Raw genomic sequence first — 16,543 nt, 5'->3', positions numbered from 1 at the left:
GTGCCCATGTGGCGCCATCTAGTGGTAGTTGCCATTGTTACTCTGCTGTCATGTTTCCGCCGCTGACACGGAAGTGAAGACTAATCTGAATATTTCGCGGGAGTTGCTGCCATAGGGTTGCTGCTTTGTAGTGTAGAAAGGTGGCCTCTTCGTTTAACTTTATTTCTTTAACAGTATATTGTTTAGCATACAAAATCCCACTGGGATGGATCCGTCTGAGGTGGAATTCCTCGCTGAAAAGGAAATGGTGCAGATAATACCTAATTTCAGCCTTGACAAAGTTTATCTCATAGGGGTAAGTTAGCCAGCTAACAGCCAGTTAGCTAGCTGCTATTTACGTCAACTAGTATGCCATTGTTAACAGATTATCTAACGTAATGTTTTACTTTGTAACTTATCAGATATGCCGTCTACATGTAATTACATGTGGTTATGACTTAGATTACTATATCATTTTACCCCGTTTCTGTAAGTAGTTGTAGATATAGTAACGCACGCTTCAGTAACCTTCTGGAGGCCACCAATCCTTATATTGATATTTTTTACATCAGGGTGATTTGGGTCCATTCAATCCAGGCTTGCCAGTTGAAGTACCCGTTTGGTTGGCTCTCAATTTAAAGCAGAGACAGAAATGCAGGATCGTACCACCGGAATGGATGGATGTTCGTAAGTTGATTTTGGACTTCGTGCTATTATTCTACAGAGCCCTCAAAGGGCCATAGGGGGATATTTTGTGGTGGAAAATGACACAAGTATGTTTGAGCAACTTTTGCGTTCCCTTCCCTTGAAATAACTTGCATTTACTCACAACAATTTTGCATTCCCCTGCAATCGTTTTGCATTTCCTTGCACCAAGCAAAACTATTACGAGGGAATGCAATAGTAGCTCAAGAAATAATTTCCCTCCTTAATAGAAATACATTTCCACCATGTAGTTATCTACAGAGCCCCCAAAGAGATATGGCGGGAATTTAGTCTTATTGAGGTAAGAATTTATTTTGTTGTTGCGTTCCCTCGCAATAGTTTTGCGTTCCCTCATAAAAGTCAAAAGTATTGCACTGGAACGCAAATCCTATTGGGAGGGAATGCAGAAGCATAGCGACTTCCAATTTACAAGGGAACATAAAAGGAGCTCTAAAATAAATTTCCACATGTAGAAAATAATTCCCACCATGTTCCACCACCATAGACCTCTGAAGTTCGCCTACAAAAAAGCTGCCATCTTTGACATCCGGTATCTGGCGATTTTTCCTATGGGAAAATAACATGGGGATTTTGAATAATCGCACCTGTTAAAGTCTCGTGGGGATGAAAAAGTCTGAAATGCAGACGTTTTCCTTAACACACTTTTGTCCTCTGCCTTCGAGTGGATACTGTGATCTCCGGTAAGTGAAGGCGGCACACTTAGATGTTTGCTACTCCAGAGCTAACTTGCAATGCAATTTGCCATAGGTAGTTAGCTTCAATTAACAACCGGATCTCCTTATATGGGCAAAGATGGCCGTTTTGGATCTTTTTTGTAGGCGAACTTCAGAGGTCTATTCGGGGGCTCCATAGTTATCCATGTCTATGTGTGCAAATAAAAAAACATCTCTCAGATTGCAAAGTGACTATCTGCTCTCTTTTAGAGAAACTCGAGGAAATCCGTGACCAAGAGAGGAAAGAGGAGACTTTTACACCTATACCAAATCCATACTACATGGAACTCACTAAACTTCTTCTAAATCAGTGGGTATCAGAGAACAATCTATTTGCTAGTCATTAGGGTAGTATAGTTTATACCACTTGTACCCTCTGCCGTCTACACTGACAGCTCAACTATTCAATGCAACTTTAAATTAAAAAAGACAATATAGTATTTTGCGTCAGCCAAGTGTACAAGTTGAAAAGTTTGACAAGTTGAAAAGTAATCATATTTTTAAGTGGATGTGGTTGGTGTGTGATAATGCGATTCCTTGTTAATGATGATGCCTGATGCTGTGCAGTGCTGCTGACAACATCCCTAAAGCAGATGAGATCCGCACATTGGTCAAGGACATCTGGGACACACGCATTGCCAAGCTTCGCCTGTCCATTGACAGCTTCATCAGCCAACAGGAAGCCCATGCTAAGGTACGGATGGCTTGCCTTATACACCTAAATACATAAGTATGAAAGAGATGTTAAAACCAAGAGATGAGAAGGGGAACAGTGCTCAGTATAACTGTTCTGAAATAGCCCTGTTACCCCGTTTTCAAAATGTTTGCCCCCTAATGAGACAGGGCAGAGGGCATTGTAACTAAGTCTGTGGGGGCTCTGTTGGACTTTTACATTTTCATAGACTATATCTCAGTCCTACTGGCAGTGCACATAATTTCAACCAACGCATGAGAAAGACAAAGAAAAAAATAAGTATTAATTCAGTGGTAGTACATATACAGTATTAGACTGTTATAACACAGTGGGAACTGTACACATAATATTTTTATAAGTACAAAAAATACCATAAAGGTTTATAAAAATGTAACTGCTGGAAAGAAGCACAGTCCTGTTATTGTTCTTGCTTGTAAAATGTGTCATTACACAGGTTGCCACTATAACTGTAAAAAAGACATGTAGTTATTAATCAAAAAAGATTTAATAAAAAAATTTGATTTATGCACGGAAGGCTCTTTGGCCAGCTTGTATATTTCCAGCGGAGCGTCAGTTGTGTTGTAGCGACCCGGTTGGGTGTTGCATTTAGTGATTGAGCATGCTGAAGGTTGTATGCATGCGTGTCAAAGTTGAATAAGGAGTTGCCCTGCATAAACAAGATTTACAGTGTAGGAGTGAACACGAAAGTAGCAGAATATAACAGAATGCTGTTACAGACGCTGTTACAACACAGCTGACGCTCCATCAGAAATATATGAACTGGATATAGAGTCTTCCGTACATAAAACGAATTAAGGCAACTTATTACAAGCAATAGTAATAATTCAATTTGAGTTTTTTTGAGAATTTGAGTGTATTTGATATTGACTGGATATCAGGTAAGTTAGTGGTAGGGTTAACCATTTAAAATGCACAGGTTCCACCAGAAACAAAAATGAATTCATTTAGTGCTAAAAAATTGAATTAATTTAATGCTAAAAAATATTGATATGATATCAATTAACTTAATTTTGTGATTAGTTTACACAAGAACAGCTGTTAAATTCCTTGTGCTGTTGGTTAGGAACTCAACACTACAGCCAATCCTCTTGCTGTCACAAGCAGGATAATATTATAATAATAATAATAAGCAAAAGAGCCTTCAAGCAACCAGAATGTCAGTTTCAAGACAGGCAGGTTTTATCAATGGTATTGATAACCTAAACGATTTCTCTAACCTCAGAAACCTGTCCTCAGTCACTGAATGGAGAATTTTACCACCTGTCTTAACTCTTCACTAGTTCTCCTAAATTACAAGGAATCCTTTCAGCCACAGTATTGAAGTCTTTCCCATCAGTTTTCCCCTACTGATAGATATACTTCTACATTTGCTAGGTTACTATGTATGAAAAGAACATATTTTCCTGAGTATGACTTAAAATACAGAACAAAGCTTATTTTCATTTGGAGAAGTATTGCAGTTCCATTCAGCAATCCCATTATAAACTTTAATTGTTCTATAACAGTCCTGTCAATTAACAGTAATCAATTTTTACTGTTTATGTTTGCAATGGCAAGACACGAATGGCTTACATCACTAGTGGAGGATTTGTGAATCTTTATGCTTTGTGTCTTCCCTTCTCACAGCTGGATAACCTGACCCTGATGGAGATCAACACTACCCGCTCCTTTCTGCTGGACTCCCTCGACTGCATGTACAAGCTGCGCTCCAATGTCCAGCCTGGGACGTCAGCAGAGAAGACCATGGACTACTAGAGGGACAGGGAGTGCCTCGCTCTCGTGCCTCAGGACACGACATGTGCTCCATCTAGACTACTTACTTTACAGTCAGACTACATGCCTTCTGAGATCGCCGTACAGACGCGGCCAGAGGTATTGCAGCTCGGAGTATGGACGCTGCACCCAAGGCATGCTGATGTCATTTCCAGTTTGTATGGAGGCTCTTTGCGGTCTCTTTGTTTATAGAAGCCCTTGGGTCCAACCCTCACTCTAAGGCAGGAAATGAAGAAATACCTGGCCAGTTCCCCTCCAAAAACACAATGTTGTGTTATAGCTAGACCAGGACCACATACAAATTAGAGGTGCTTTTACAATATACAAGAAGGTGATGCACAATTAGAGTATTTGAAAAGAATCATTGTAACATGTAACCTTGTCATACTTATACATACATTGTAAATGTACCTAGTCATACTTACGAATTGCAAATATTGTGCACTTTTTTTTTTTTTTTTTTGCAGTGTAAGGAACACATTGTGTCAACAAAACCATCACCAGCTCATGACTGGCAACTGAAATGCTTTTGTTGGGAACCCATTTGACACATTTCATCAGTGAACTGTTAGAAAATAAATTGTGATGGCTATCATGTATACTAAGTGTTTTTTTGCATATTGGCTCGCTTGTCTCCAGCACACATGACACGCTGCTTTGAGTTATAATATCAACCAACATTAATGAAAATGTATGACAGAAAAGTATTTACAGCTATGGGTATGATTGTTCTTTCTATATAAATCTGGTGCCCTGAATGGCAATTATGTAATCATATTGACTTAGGCATAATGCATAACTAATACCAAGCAAGGAGCTCAGATAATTAGCATAGAAAATATTTGACATTAGTACCGGTATTTTATTTCTGGATGCACTTTATCACTGTTTTTCTTTTAGTGAGAAAGGACTTATCTATCTAAACCACACTAATTACCTGTTAATTACGCAGAAAGATTATTGGTGTGAAACCCAACACATCAATTACATTTTCAAATATTTTATTTTTTTGTCTGAAATTACAGCAATATATTCATAAATACCTAATTACTACATTCAACAAATAATATATTACATTACAATGAATTCAAACAAGTACATTAACAAAAAAAAAATCATGATTTCACAGCATCTAGACCTCCTCCGTTGGGCATGTGCGTGTGTGAGGGGGGAGGGGAGGGGGACACCCTGGCCTCCACCTGAACAACATGGGCTATGGTAGGACAGTCGATGCTAGGGCCAGCCTTGGGGGTCTGTAAACATGGTACCACTTCCAAACCTAGCACTCCTCTGTACCTTGGGGAATCATGACGACTGACTGACGTGGGAGGGCTTTGGGGGGGGGGGGGTTGGGGGGTGTTACTCCTTAAGGTCAGCTGTGGATCAGCTGGGCGATGAGGGTGGGCGGTAGGGGGGAGAGGAGCCGAACAAGAGACAAGCACTGTCCTCTTGCTTCTAAGCCTTCTTGACGGGGGAGTTTGGTATGAAAATATGAATAAGGTAGAGGGAGAGAAACAGCATTGGAAACAGACAAGGTGCTACAGTCAACGGCTTCTATAGGCAGAGGGACATGCCAACCAGCGGACATAATGACCTGCTCACAGTTCAAAGCGGGTACGACTGCACAAAAAGATGGAGGCAGAGTGCTTGGCTACCTATGTGAATATTACCAAACTTTTTTTCGGCATGGCGGTTTGGGTGGTACTGGCTAGGAGTCTTTGTCTATCAAGCAGGGGTGGTAAGCCCAGGCTGTAGGCCTGCATGCATACATATGGTTTATTCTGTGATTGTAGTGGTGGGCATCTTTCACCAAAAATAATAATAACAAAAAAAAAAAAAACCATGACGAAAAATAGTACAAAAAACAATATGATGTGTTTCCCCAAAACATACAAAATAATATTATTTTCCCCTCGGAGAGATTATTGTTGTATCTAAGTTCCTGGCACTGCGTTAAGGCCTTTGTGTTTATTCTGTTTTCCTCAGGCATAGAAGGGCAGGGATAACAATTTAGCTTCAATGAATGCATGGTCTTACAGAGATGAAGCCATGCAAAATCAACATGAGAGACTTGGCAAATAAGGAGCCCTCAAATTGATATGGTACATCAACCAAATGGCAATCTTACATTTTGTGTCAATGACAAATTTTGACACCATCATCTGCTTTTTTATGAGTTAGTTTCCGCATGGAAGATTAGGTTTTGTTCAAGACTAAATGGCATTTTTAAATGGCAATTCTCCATCAAAAGCTTAATGAAGCCACAGGCATCACTATAACTGGGAAAGCCACCCTGTTCAGTTAGAATTTAGCATTACATTTAAAAGGATGTCTGGCAATGCATATTATACCCAATATATTTTATGGGCATAATTTTGTTCATATAAACAAGGACATGATCCACTCCAGTTCAATATGAATGCTCACAGAAATATGGTCCTGTATGTTTGTGGGGCATTTGGCACAACTTTCCATTTATGGCAACCATGGGCATGGTGACAAGTGGTACTTAACATAGGTCAAATGGGGGGGGGGGGGGGGGGATACAGTGCTTATTTGTGTATCACTCAACAAATAAAAAAGGACATACTTTGGATCTTAGTACATTTCAGGCCAGGACATCAGTTTATCAAGCTCCTTGTTCAAGTGCCATCAGGCTACTGTTTGACAGGGGTCAGCCTCCTCAACATAACAGAAATCCAAAAGAAAACAACAATGCACTTTTGAGTGTACAGACACATCTCTCCACCTGGTCTCAAACCAGGCGCCTCCGTGTGCACACACTTAAAACATAATGAAACAAAATGGAGGATGGAGGTCACCATGAACAGTGCAGGTGGGAGGGGAGACATGCTGCTCCCTGGCGAAAAGGCGAATTAAGAACAAGAACAACTCAAAGAAAACAAAGTCTCATGACAACACAAGGGTGTTCCAGAAGTCTCGGGCAAGAATGCGTGGCAATGGGTAAACAGGCTTCGCCAAACAACCACCCACTGGGCGGAGCCTGAGGGGATGGTGGAGGGTATTCATCCAATCGTGTGTGAAAGAGAGTGGACAGGAAGCTACGTATATAACGGTCCAGAGTCACCTTCTGGGCAGAGAGGAAGCTGAAAGGGTCAGTGGGGCTAGAGGGTTCCGCAGTACAGGCAGGGACAAGAAGGGACGAGCTGTCCACTCATCACATATCCTCTCTTTGATTTTGTTTTTCTTCTGTCCCCCACCCCCCGAGATCCGCTGCAAAATGCTTTTATCCCGACCAGCAGCAGTACACACTAAAAGCAAGGGGTTTCTCTTTGCCCAAAATGAAAAACAAAAAGCTATAACATATAAAAATGGCAGGCTTTTCTTTTTTTCCTCAAACAACAATGAGTAAAGTAATAAAAACATACAAAATTCTTTTTTTTGTTTTTAATATTATTTACAATACAAGGCCGAAGCACCTTTTTAAAATTTTATTCTCAATTTTTGTACTTTGAAATAAAACATTTCCTTTATTCTTTCCAAAAAGTGTGCATTTCTTTCTATTTTTTCCGGTAAGTTCTTTCCCTAATTTGAAAAGAGTTCCTTTGTTGTTGTTACACAGTACCTCCAGGTAGTTCGTAGTTCTTCAGGATTTCTCATACAAGTTAAGTGCATTTCCAGTTGAAAGCTTGTTTAGACCAACAGGGGGCGGCAGAGATGGGCCTGGTGTAACATAGGGTAGCATTGGCTGGGGCTGACGCTGGGCATGGGAATAGGGCCTCCATTTTGGATCAGTTTCTCCCATAGTACTCAGTTTTAGGTCCAAAAGGGGAAACCCCAAAGGGTAGGTGTCATAGCTGGAGCAGAGGTATAAACAGCGTCATCACATAGAGCCACTACCCTAGAGCATACACGAGTGTCTGTGTGTGAGAGTGTGTGTGTGTGTGTGTTTTTAAGTGGCCAGATCACTCCACGGTTTTGATCACTTTACATACGTGCTCACCATGACCCCCTAGGTGCTGGTCAGTGGCGTTTTTTCCCCATGCACAAACATAAGACGGCTCTTTCTCTCTTTCTCTTTCTCTCTTTCTCTTTCTCTCTCTCTCTCTCTCTCTCTCCAGTTTCAGTCCTTTCCTGTGTGGCCAATCCGCGCCATCTCCCCTTGGTCCGCCTTTCTCTTTCTCTCTCTCTCCACTTCTCTCCATCTCCATCCTGGGGGGCCATGTGTTGGTGGAGGTCAGAGGGTTTAGGGCAGGAGTGTGGCGTTGGGGCGGTAGGAGGTGGGGTGCGGTGGGTACGCGGGGGCCGGGGAACCGTGTCACCTGGGGGGGTAGCCCTTGAAGTGAGCCCTGGACCAGTGGGTCTGTGGCAGGGACAGGCACTTCCTGAAGTGCTCGAGCTCGGCCTGTAGCTTCTCCCTCTCGGCCGCGAGCTTCTGCTTCTGGGCCATCAGATCCTGAGAGAGCCAAAGAGAGAGAGGAGATAGAGAGATACAGAGAAAGAGAGAAAGAGGAGATAGAGAGATACAGAGAGAGAGGAGATAGAGATACAGATAAAGACAGAGAGGAGATAGAGATACAGATAAAGAAAGAGAGGTTGATGAAGGGAGCGACAAAGAAACAAAAGTGATGGTGAGAGACGATTACATAACTAATCTCGTAAAATGTCAACGACTACCAGCCGTTAAAGTCCAATAAAGGCACTTATGCAAAGGTCACTGACAGACTGTGTGCGGAAACAAACACAGTCTCCGGGGATGCATAAGTAATCTATCTGGGGATGTCAACACATCAGCTCATTATTGCAAAAGCTTGATGGTGTAATCTGGGCGTTGCTCACCAATGTAACGGGAGATGACAAAGGATCGAGAAACAGATGGCGTGCCAGTTACAATGACCGAGGTGAAGGGTGTGTGTGTGTGTTTGTGGGAGTGTGTGTGTGTGTGCCTAAGTGTAGTGTGTATGAGCAAAAAGGTGAGTATGTGTAGTGTGTATGTATGTGTGAGGTAAAGGGAGGGTAAACCAAGTGAGCATGTTTGTGTGTGTGTGTGTGCGAGAGAGAGAGAGAGAGAGAGAGAGAGGACCTACCCCCATGGTGTGGGAGAGTTGCTCCGCCGTCAGGCTGAGGTTATAATGATGGGCCTCCAGCCGCCTACACTGGCTCTGCAGGACCTGCCTTTCAATGCCTTGCTCTGTGGAAACAACAAGAAAGGAGAAGCAAGGGACAGGGGAGGGGGGAGGTGGAGAAGAAGAGAGAAAAGGGGGAAAAGGATAGATGAAGAGAGATAGAGAGAGCGAGGGAGGGATAGACAGATGGAGAGAGGCAGGAGGGTGAGACAGAGTGGAGGGAGGGAAGGAGGGAAGGAGAGAGAGAGAGAGAGAGAAAGAGAGAGAGAGAGATAGAGAGAGAGAGAGAGAGAGAGAGAGAGAGAGAGAGTTAGCCTGAGGGAACGACCTGGGCACTCATTTGCATGGGCACTAATACTCCCAGACTCCCACACAAGCTAATCAGCAGCGAGGCAACGGAGGGCCAGCCAGCACACACTGTCTCATTAGAACCACACAGAGCACACACACTGCTCTCCACAAGGGAGGACTCTCTGTGCGTGTGTGCCTGCATGTGTGTGTGTGTGTGTGCATCAAACTATAATTACTGTGTAGGCATAAACAGAAACACTGCAGTTGTGTACAAAGACCTCTTTTAGAGACAAAATGAATGCCAAATTCATTATTACAGGAAATGCAGACCTGACTGCAGACAAAAGCCCTCTAAATGAGTGCATTTGCGCACAGCATCAAGAGCTCTGTAATTATGGGCTCGTGCATTGTGCTGTGCCCTCTGACGTTCAGAATACACAATATCTTTCTAAGGGGCTGAACTTATACCTTCAATGTATTCCTGATAGGCTTCAAAGATGGCCTCTATGCCCTGCCACCGGGGCGTGGGAGCCTCGTCCTCATCCTCATACTCTTCGTCATCGGAGTCCTCGTCGGCCGAGAGCTCGTTGCGGGGTCCGGCGAGCTCCGGGCGCGGCGGGAGGGGGCAGTGCGGCCCGTTGGGCTGAGGGTGCGAGTGAGCGTGCGGGTGCATGTGTGGGTGGCCGTGGCCGTGGACGTGGGGGTGGCCAGGGTGGTGGTGGGAGGAGGAGGAAGAGGCGGAGCGGCCGGGAGCGTTCTGGAGCTCTGGAATGTTGTAGTGCACTGAGGAGTCCAGGGCGTGGTTGGGCTCAGAGATCACAGAGGCGCCCCCTGGTGGAACAGGAATGGATGACAGTTTGGTAAGGAAGTCATAGTAGTAGTATATTTGTTGATTTGACATTATTGGCTTCTGTTTCGGATTCTGTATGGTCAAGCTCTACACGCTAAAATCCCGTCCCACAACAGAGAGGACTTATTAGAGCACAGCACTAGGAGACTGACTATGAAAGACAACTACCAAACAGGACTTTGTTTCCATGTAGTTCTGTAGTAGAGTGTCAGTACAGTACTGGACATTATGCAGTGAAGACAGAATGACTCACCTTTGTGCTTCTGCAGGGCCTTCTGGGTAGACTGTAACACAGACTCGTGGAACTGCTGGGCGAACTCCTCTGCCGTGAAGCTCTCCCAGGGCTTGACCCTGCCGTTAAGGCTGGCCGGAGGGCCGTCCTTTGGGTGTGGTGGCGGCCGCATGCTGTTCAGCAGGCTGGAGGACTTCTTGGCGGATGGACCCTCACTGCCCCTGGCCTTGTCAGGCAGCGCGGCGGACAGGCTGGGGTCCTTTGGTCTCAGGGGGTCTGCCGAGTGCTTGTGCTGCTGGTCCAGGGCAGTGCTGGGGTCACATGGCAGGGCGTGGCCCCCAGGAGCGAGGGAGGGGCTGGGCGGCCTGGCGCCGTGAGCGTCCTCGGACTCGGCCGATGGCTGGCTGGAGGTGGAGTCTGTCAGGGGGCACACAGAAACGGAGAAGTTAAAATCAAAAACCACCAGTACACACACACACACACACACACACAGACACACAGACACACAGACACAGACACAGACACAGACACAGACACAGACACAGACACAGACACAGACACAGACACAGACACAGACACACACACAGACACACACACACACACACAGACACACACACACACACACACACACACACACACACACACACACACACAGACACACACACACACACACACACACACACACACACACACACAGACACAGACACAGACACAGACACAGACACACACACAGACACACACACACACACACACACACACACACACACACTTCTGCTAAAGTCAGTTATACATTAACAATAGCTGAGATCAAGTATCAAGTTTAGCAATGAACTACCATTCACATGAACTAAATATGAAACACAGAATGCAGAGAATATAAGCCACACCATCCATAAATCACAGCTAATTTGCACTGCTGCCTTATGCATCAGGGATGTGCTGAATGCATCTCTAGGTAAGGAGCAAGGATAATGAGACATATGTTCCCTACAGACAACAACCAACAACGTTACCACTACCACTACAACTATGAATATATTCATAAATGAAATATGAAGAAATTAAATATGGGACTGCGCAAGACTTTATTTGGAGGACCTTCATTTGGGAGTCGTGGATGGCCTTGATGGCCTTACCGCAAGCCATCCTGCCATGTTGGGGGATTTTCAAAGAAAGGAAGGGGGGTTGCAATCCTCTCAGAAAGGAGAGGGAAGAGGGGAGAGGAGGAGAGGAGGAGAGGAGGAGAGGGGGTGACAAGAAGAGTGAGAGAAGAGGGGGAGGAGGGGAGAGGGGGAAGAGAGGAGAGAAGGACAGGGGAAAGAGAGGGGAGAGGAGAAGATAGACGAGGAGAGAGGAGGAGAGAGGGGAGGAGAGGGATGAGGAGTGGAGGGGGAGGCCGTGAACATCTGGAGCTGTCATGGCTGAAAATGCAGCTCTCTATCAGACTGCTGGCAGCCATGGGGGTGTGGGTGGGTGTGTGTACGTTTATTTGTGATTACACGGCAAAGCGCTGCACTGAGAAACTGAGAAGAATACGCCCGCGTTCCCGCAAGAAGTAGCGGCGTTCGGCGGGTGTGAGCACGGGTGAATGTGTGAATGTACGCGTGATAACTAACACAAGCATTATTACGACTTGTTTATAAGGGAGTTACACTCTGTGTGTGTGTGCGTGTGTGTGTGTGCGCTCACCAGAGTGATAGGCAGAGGGGCTCTTGCACAGTGGATGGGAGTTGTGTCGCAGCGTATCCAGGGTCACACTCTTCTGTTTGATAGCTTGCAGGAGCTCCACCACACGCTCATTATCTGCAGCGTTAAAGAGAGAGAATGCCCAAGAAGGCATTTAAGACGAGGCAGAGAAAGGCCAGGTGGGGGGGGAGGGGGGCTTTTTTTCTCTTTTCTACCCTCTCTCTCTCTCTCTCTCTCTCTCTCTCTCTCTCTACAACACTGAGCTGGCGATGTCGGAGTATTCTGGCTCTTACACAAGGAGTGTGTGGGAGTGTGTATGGAGCGTGTCAGGAGAGATGAAGAATGGGAAAACGCATCTCTGACAACATGATGTACCTAGTACACACACACACACGCACACACACACACGCACGCACACACACACAAACACAAGCAAGGGCCCCCCTCCTGTGAGTGTGGGAGGCGAACACACAGCCATCTGCAGCAAACATCCGGTAAATCCGGTTGGGTTTAACGGATCAGCCTCCAGCTCCCACTCACACTCGTACTCCTCAGGGGCAGGCAAAGTATGTCTGTGTGTGTGTGTGTGTTTTGACCAAAATGTATAAACCAGACAGGGGAAATGTACAATTTGCATACGTTTAGTGCTGTTTTTGGTAGCATGCCCTGTCTCTACAATGTTCCATATGCGTTGGTGACATCGATATAAGGCGAATCAAAAGCACATCCATAGCAAATCCAGTTTCAGAGCCACACATATGCCATGGTGGTGCCAAATGCTAATAAGCTGCATTTGATCTTTTAGAGTGTTTTGAGGGTTAAACACACTTCTAAGATAATGCAGCGTTTAAATTGCTATGGAATTGGTTAGTGCCCTCATTCCCACCACCAAGTTGCCACCTCAGAAAAAGGTTCAAAGGCAGCTGACTCCACACTAACAGTGCAGACCCTTGGGTCTGACCACAGTAACCCTAAAGAAGACCATGGTCAGCACTTTGGGTGCCTTGATATATAAACGCAAGTTGTTGTTGTTGTTGTACAATGGATCTGTGGTGGGGGATGCATCAAGGCGCGTGCCCTCACCTCTCCTCTGCTCCTGGCTGACGTGGGACAGGCTGAACATGGTGAGGAAGCGGATCTTGTCCTCCAGCTGGGGCGTGCTGTCCATCTCCTCGGGGGTGAAGCGCGTGCTGAGCTGGGTGGTGGTGGCGGTGGACGGCGCGGCGGGGCTACCGGCATGGGAGCTGCTGCCCCCGGCGACCCGCTTGCTCTGCACGGCCGGCGGCGATGGGCTGCGCTCGCGGAGCATCCGCCTTCGCTTCCGCCGCTTCTGCTGCAGCAGCTCGTCGCGCCGCGACAGCGTGGTCAGGCCGAACACGCGCAGGAAGTCCACTTTCTGTAGGGTGGACACCAGAAGAGAACATATTCAATACTGTTACATAAACAGACACTCATGATGGAGGACAAACATCTATGAACAAATATCTACATAGAAGGATGGAGGGCAGAACACATACACTGTTTTTCACACACTCACACACACACACACACACACACACACACACACACACACACACACACACACACTCACTCACACTCACACTTACTCACTCACACACACACCATTAAGACCATAATCAGAGGTGGTTGGTTGGGACTGGGAGAAGAGCATACCTCTGTGGACTCGTCCAGTTTAAGGGGCGGCTGCTGTGCCACCCTCCGCATGTGAGCCCGCACCTCCTCCTCATCGCTCTCATCATACGAGTCGTCCAGCTCATAGTAGTAACCTGCACAGACAGCACACCACCCATTAGGGAACTAGTCAGAGATACACTTGTGTCCAGCAAAGTCGTAAAAAAGCAATGACTCCATGTGTCTGTGCGCGTGTCTGTGCGCGTGTCTGTGCGCGTGTCTGTGCGCGTGTGTGGCCCCTCACCTTTCTCCCGGGCCTCTCTCCTCCTCTTCTCCTCCAGGTCCAGTTTGCTGACCGGCCTGCGGTGCTGCTGCAGGAACTCGTCGTACACGAGCGCCGGCTCCGGGCCGAGCCGCGGGGGAGGCGGCCCCTGCAGGAGGCCCTTGTAGGGCCCCCCCGAGGCGGCGATGGCGGCGGCGGCCTTGAGCGAGGCGCTGAGGTCCCCGTACTGGCTGGTGAGGCTCACCGCCGCCCTCTGCTGGCTCAGGAAGCTCTGGGTGGACTTCTCCAGCTCGGCCAGGTAGGCGCCCGGCTCCGGGAAGCACACGGCCCCCCCCCCGCCGCCGGCCGTCAGCGGGCCCCGCATGTGCGGGTACCTGTCCAGGCCGTCCTTCCGTCCACCTCGATGATGACCGCCGCCGCCGTCCTCCAGCCTCTCGGCCTTGCTGGAGGCGCCGTTGCTGGAGCCCGGGGGCAGGTGGCCGGAGGAGGCCAGCCGGCTGATGTCGAAGTGGGGCCGGCTGAGCTCGGGCGGCTCGTGGGAGTGGACTGAGGTGCTGGAGCGCCGGGAGTCGGACGAGGGGCTCTCGATGAGGGCGGCCGGGTTCCAGAGGGTGGTGGGGGGAGGCGGGTGGTGCGGGGGGCCGTGCTCCCGAGGCTGGGGCTTCGGGGAGATGAGGGGCGGAGGGGCGCCCAGGTGATGGTGCAGGTCGCGGCTATCGCGACCAGAAGACTCATGGTGGTTGGACAAAGATCTACAGAGAGACAGAGAGAGAGACAGACAGACACAGAGAGAGGGAGAGAAATATAATTCATTAGATGACTGTTCTCCACACACACACACACACACACACACACGCTGTAGGGCAGGCTTTATCAGAGTGCAGTCAGAAAGCCCTTGAGTAGCGTAGGGATTTGTGCTGTTTAAATCACACTGAGCTCGACTTCAGCAGAGAATCTCCAGCGCGCTGCTGCTACTGCCGTCTGACTGCACAGCCCTCCCTCTCCCTCTCACCTTTAACCCAAACCCACACAGATCTCAGCGCAGCCATGCTACTGTGACACCACACACACAGAGAAAGAGAGATAAGTGGAGAGTGCAAAATAACCTTCCTCTCTCTCGCTCTCTCTCTCCCCATCTCTTCATCGCTCTCTCTCTCTCTCTCTCTTGCGCTCGCTCAGTTCCCCCTCTCCTACTTCACCTTGATGGCCCCGCCTCTTGCCTTCCTCCCTCTAATTCCACAAAGCTGACTCATTAGGCCCCAGTCCCACTCTGCCTCTCGCTCCCTCCGATCAGATAATCTCATCTGAGCGCGCTCCGTGGGCCGCATACTGGAGTGGTGGGGTGCAGCGGGGGCCAAGCGCAGGGGAGGGGGCAGGGAGGGATGGGGGTTAGGTGTGTGTGTGTGTGTGTGTGTGTGTGTGTGTTTGTGTGTGTGTGTGTGTGTGTGTGCTCTCTGTAATTATCAGTCGAGCTCCCCCACGCAAACACAGTCGGTGCTAAAGCCCTTCATTAGTAGCTGACCTCCTAATGCAGGAGTAAAGCCAGGGCCAAACGGCTCCTGTTACACGGAGGGAGAGACGGAGGAAAAATGCCCAGCTTTGCGTGCAGGGGGCTGGGAGGGGATTACTGAAGGTAGGTGTGTGTGTGTGTGTGTGTGTAAGTGTGTGTGTGTGTGTGTGTGTGTGTGTGTGTGTGTGTGTGTGTGAGTGTAGGGGGAAGTGGAGAGAAATAAAACATTGTACATCATAGCAACAGCGATGCTCTGATACAGCCCCAGCCAGCCGGCTCAGTTGTGCTGTCCAGGCTAGAATGGTTCCCTCACACTTTGTCTATTCAATTATGCAACCGCCACTCCCGCCGGAATATATGAAATAAAACATATATGGCTGCCAGCGTTGAACAAGAACGCCTTGACAACTTCCAACTCCCATCGCCTGCTGGCTCACTTTGAGCGCTCACTGCTGTCCACATCACACACTGGCAGGAGCTGTCACTATTCCGAGGACGTCGCCAACACAAAGAGATGAAACGGCTCGCTCCTCGACACCCATCTTCCTCTCCTCTCCTCTCCTCTCTCCTCCTCCTCCTCCTCTTCTCTGTCTGGAGGCACATCAAAGAGACGCCAGCATCGAGAGGGGAGACGCGGCGTGCACGAACTGTCACCGGTGACGCGGAGTGGCATGATAACACGGTCCCCCCGGTGCACTGTTGAGGGATAAAACTACTTCCTCTAAAAACTCCCACGGCGCCGCTCGGGATCAGAGACGCTGGGGAACAAAAGGAGGAAGAGGAGCGCGCTGCTGGCTCTTCACTTCGCCGCTTGACAGTTGCATTTTTGTTTTGTTTTATTTTTTTGAGGGAGGATGCGAGGAAAACAAGACTCCCGTGGAAAACTTTTGAAACTGCCACTGCGGGTCAAAGACTTCACGCTCGGCAACAACAATGCGCCACGCAGCGTGCTGTCTTTCAATCCCATTCAAAGACACGATACAAGCTAACGAGATCAAGAGTGTCACAGAAGAGTAAGAAAAAAAAAAATCAGAATCCTGATCCACATTTAAGCTGTCCACCCATT

General features: G+C 47.6%; 2 protein-coding genes across 3 annotated transcripts in view; one reads left to right on the top strand and one right to left on the bottom strand.

The window, feature by feature from the left end:
• The first annotated feature begins 102 nt into the window (after positions 1–102).
• On the top strand, positions 103–4,505 carry gins2 (GINS complex subunit 2). Its single transcript, XM_076288080.1, has 5 exons — positions 103–295; positions 552–666; positions 1,629–1,728; positions 1,986–2,112; positions 3,760–4,505. The coding sequence occupies exons 1-5, from the start codon at positions 206–208 to the stop codon at positions 3,886–3,888; spliced, it is 561 nt and encodes a 186-aa protein (XP_076144195.1). The 5' UTR covers positions 103–205; the 3' UTR covers positions 3,889–4,505.
• Positions 4,506–4,890: 385 nt separating this feature from the next.
• gse1b (Gse1 coiled-coil protein b) overlaps positions 4,891–16,543 on the bottom strand; it is a 224,657-nt gene continuing 213,004 nt past the window's right edge. For both annotated transcript variants that reach the window (XM_076286991.1, XM_076286992.1), the window contains exons 10-17: positions 13,989–14,719; positions 13,727–13,839; positions 13,136–13,448; positions 12,056–12,169; positions 10,388–10,783; positions 9,753–10,115; positions 8,955–9,058; positions 4,891–8,323 (exon numbers count right to left, since the gene is read on the bottom strand). In XM_076286991.1, coding sequence (XP_076143106.1) covers positions 8,186–8,323; positions 8,955–9,058; positions 9,753–10,115; positions 10,388–10,783; positions 12,056–12,169; positions 13,136–13,448; positions 13,727–13,839; positions 13,989–14,719 — 2,272 coding nt within the window. In that variant the 3' untranslated portion in view covers positions 4,891–8,185. The remainder of the gene's footprint in view (positions 8,324–8,954; positions 9,059–9,752; positions 10,116–10,387; positions 10,784–12,055; positions 12,170–13,135; positions 13,449–13,726; positions 13,840–13,988; positions 14,720–16,543) is intronic.

This window comes from Alosa pseudoharengus, unplaced genomic scaffold, assembly GCF_046254945.1.
Source record: "Alosa pseudoharengus isolate Yale_2024_CS ecotype anadromous, Long Island Sound unplaced genomic scaffold, YU_APseudo_1.1 YU_APseudo_1.1_scf_16, whole genome shotgun sequence".
Lineage (NCBI taxonomy): Eukaryota > Metazoa > Chordata > Actinopteri > Clupeiformes > Clupeidae > Alosa > Alosa pseudoharengus.
Note: the sequence above shows the minus strand (reverse complement) of the source record. Positions and strands in the feature narration are given on the sequence as shown.